Consider the following 2,365-nt stretch of genomic DNA (forward strand, 5'->3'; position numbering starts at 1 on the left):
GACACTAGCTACAGTTCAACATATGAACATTAATTTTGACCACAAACTTGAAATCTACTCAAAGTTCTTTTTAGTCACTAAGTGAGACTTAAAACAAACTCACACCAGAAACCACTTCTTTCTGCTCTTTAAAGGGGATGAGAGGAGCTGGTTTGACTGGACATAAATAAAGCTAGCCCCAACTCCACCTGCTTACGATGTATTCCTCCCTCTAATAGTGTATTCTGCCTCCTCCACAGTGTGTTCTGGCTGCGGCTGTGCATGAAAGTAACAGCACCTGTGGTCGCCAAAATTGCAAAATATAGTTGAACATGTCCATATTCACCTTGTGCCTGAGGCTTAGACATGAGCTTAGCACTGCACCCTGTTGCAAGAAAACAGAACCTTAAACATCCTGATCTACACTCCAGCCCAGTTGGTCACGGTAATGCACCAAGTTGGACACTGGGATGCAAAACAAAAAAGTTGCCATTTCACAATTTTACAGCCGTTATTGTGTTTAATGCTGTGGACCAGTGTAGCTATTCCACATTTGTGAGACTGGGCTGTCACAGCAGTGTAGTGACGGGTGGCAACATACTGTTATCAAAATAGAACGTTTGCTTGTTGTTGTTGTTTTAGAACTTTTTAGAATTTTAGAATTCAAAAACAGTATCATAATTAAATGAATTAGATTTTTTATTAAAAACAGAAGGACAGTTTTCCTCTTTGTACATAACACTAATAAAACTGTGTCACTGTGTCATATGAGTTTGATTCATTCATATTTGTGCTCCTAGAGGAAAGAGAGTTCTTGGAAACCCACTGGCACAAAAAGTTGAAGGGAATCAAATCCCCATCCTGGACCTTCTGAATTTCCCATTTAACTGAATATTTATTGTTGCTGTAAACTTCAAGAGGCACCACTTGTCCCAAGGACATGTGTGTAATCACATAACCCATCAAACCTGGGCGTTCCACTGATGAAAAACACAAACAAAGCTGCCAAATCCCAGACTATTTATACATAATTGCTAATAGAAAGATGGAAAAACAGCCGGAAATGAGTGCAGCACCAAGTCTGATCTTCACAATTTAAAGAACGCCTTGGGATGTATTTCAGATTCACCTACCTTTGATTTTCACATCAGCAAGCAAAATCACAAATGTTAGTCAGAGAAAGCTGTTCCTACCTCACAAACTGCTGTTCTGAGTTCTCAGGGAGGCTGTGTGTGTGAGCATGAAGCTCTCAGTACACTGCTGGCTGCTGGCAGATGGCGACCTGCGAGGTGAACGCTGAAAACGACTCCTTCTATTGAAGTAGTTGCCAGCTGTCCAGGAGCGCTTGTGCTTCCTCAGGTACTCCTTGTAGTTCTTAGTGAGTAGCGTGTAGAGGAAAGGGTTGATGCAGCTGTTGGAGTATGTCAGACACGTGGTCAGGTAGTTGATGTTGCGTTTGGCTTCACGGGAGAGGGGCAGCAAGGGGTGGAACTCATGCAGCAACTGCCAGATCCAGAATGATACAGTACCTTTAGGAAGAAGAGGTCACAGAGAGGAATGATTGAAGAGAAATTTCACTTTGTGAGGGCCCTGATAGTGGTGCAACAGTATGAAATGTCTAGGAAGAAGTTATCATATGGATGCAGAGTTTAGTTTTTAGTTGAACTGTGCTCATGTGCACCACCAAACTTCACATAAATAAAAACAGTTTTACAAAATCTTTGCTAATGAGATTTTTGCAGATTGTTAAAATTCAAAGATCAGATTTGAAAATAGAGGTTTAAATACGGACCTTTGTGTTTCAGTAATAAGGAAATGCTCTGTTTCTGGTATTTTGTCTTTTTAAACAATCAATTATCCAGTCAAGTCAAGATTTTTATTTGCCATTTATGCATAAACAGACAGTCTAGGCATATAGGAATTCTTGTGCAGCTCTGCTTTGGAGTCGGGTAAGGAGTCAAAAGCCAGAAAGAACAGTTAGTCCTAAAATTGTATTCTATGTTTTTATTGTTGTAGCACTTTGTGCTCTCGAGCTGGAAAGTGCGGTACAAATAAAGTTTATTATTATAAATAAAAAAGTTACATAAGTATTAAAACCGCAATACACAAAAATAGGGTAATAGTATTTTCCCAGTGAATTTCAAACATCGCACTTAGTAATTCACATGGTGGAGTTGGATATGTCATTATGCTTGGTGAGGTAGTGAGGGGTTATAACATACTAAAACACAGTTTATATTCAGGCCTGTTTCCATTGCTTGGTGGAGAATGTCCTGCTATTACTCAGGTCCCATAAGAGAACACTGTTGATGAGATGCTCTTACAAGAATACCTTGTGGAACCTTTCTGTATTATTATTGCGCATGTCTAGTAAGGGGTTATTGCA

General features: G+C 39.7%; 1 protein-coding gene across 1 annotated transcript in view; it reads right to left on the reverse strand.

The window, feature by feature from the left end:
* Positions 1-1,325: 1,325 nt before the first annotated feature.
* uts2r (urotensin 2 receptor) overlaps positions 1,326-2,365 on the reverse strand; it is an 11,048-nt gene continuing 10,008 nt past the window's right edge. The window contains exon 3 of the mRNA XM_020621994.1: positions 1,326-1,508. Coding sequence (XP_020477650.1) covers positions 1,416-1,508 — 93 coding nt within the window. The 3' untranslated portion in view covers positions 1,326-1,415. The remainder of the gene's footprint in view (positions 1,509-2,365) is intronic.

Source organism: Monopterus albus, unplaced genomic scaffold, assembly GCF_001952655.1.
Source record: "Monopterus albus unplaced genomic scaffold, M_albus_1.0 scaffold271.1, whole genome shotgun sequence".
Classification (NCBI taxonomy): domain Eukaryota; kingdom Metazoa; phylum Chordata; class Actinopteri; order Synbranchiformes; family Synbranchidae; genus Monopterus; species Monopterus albus.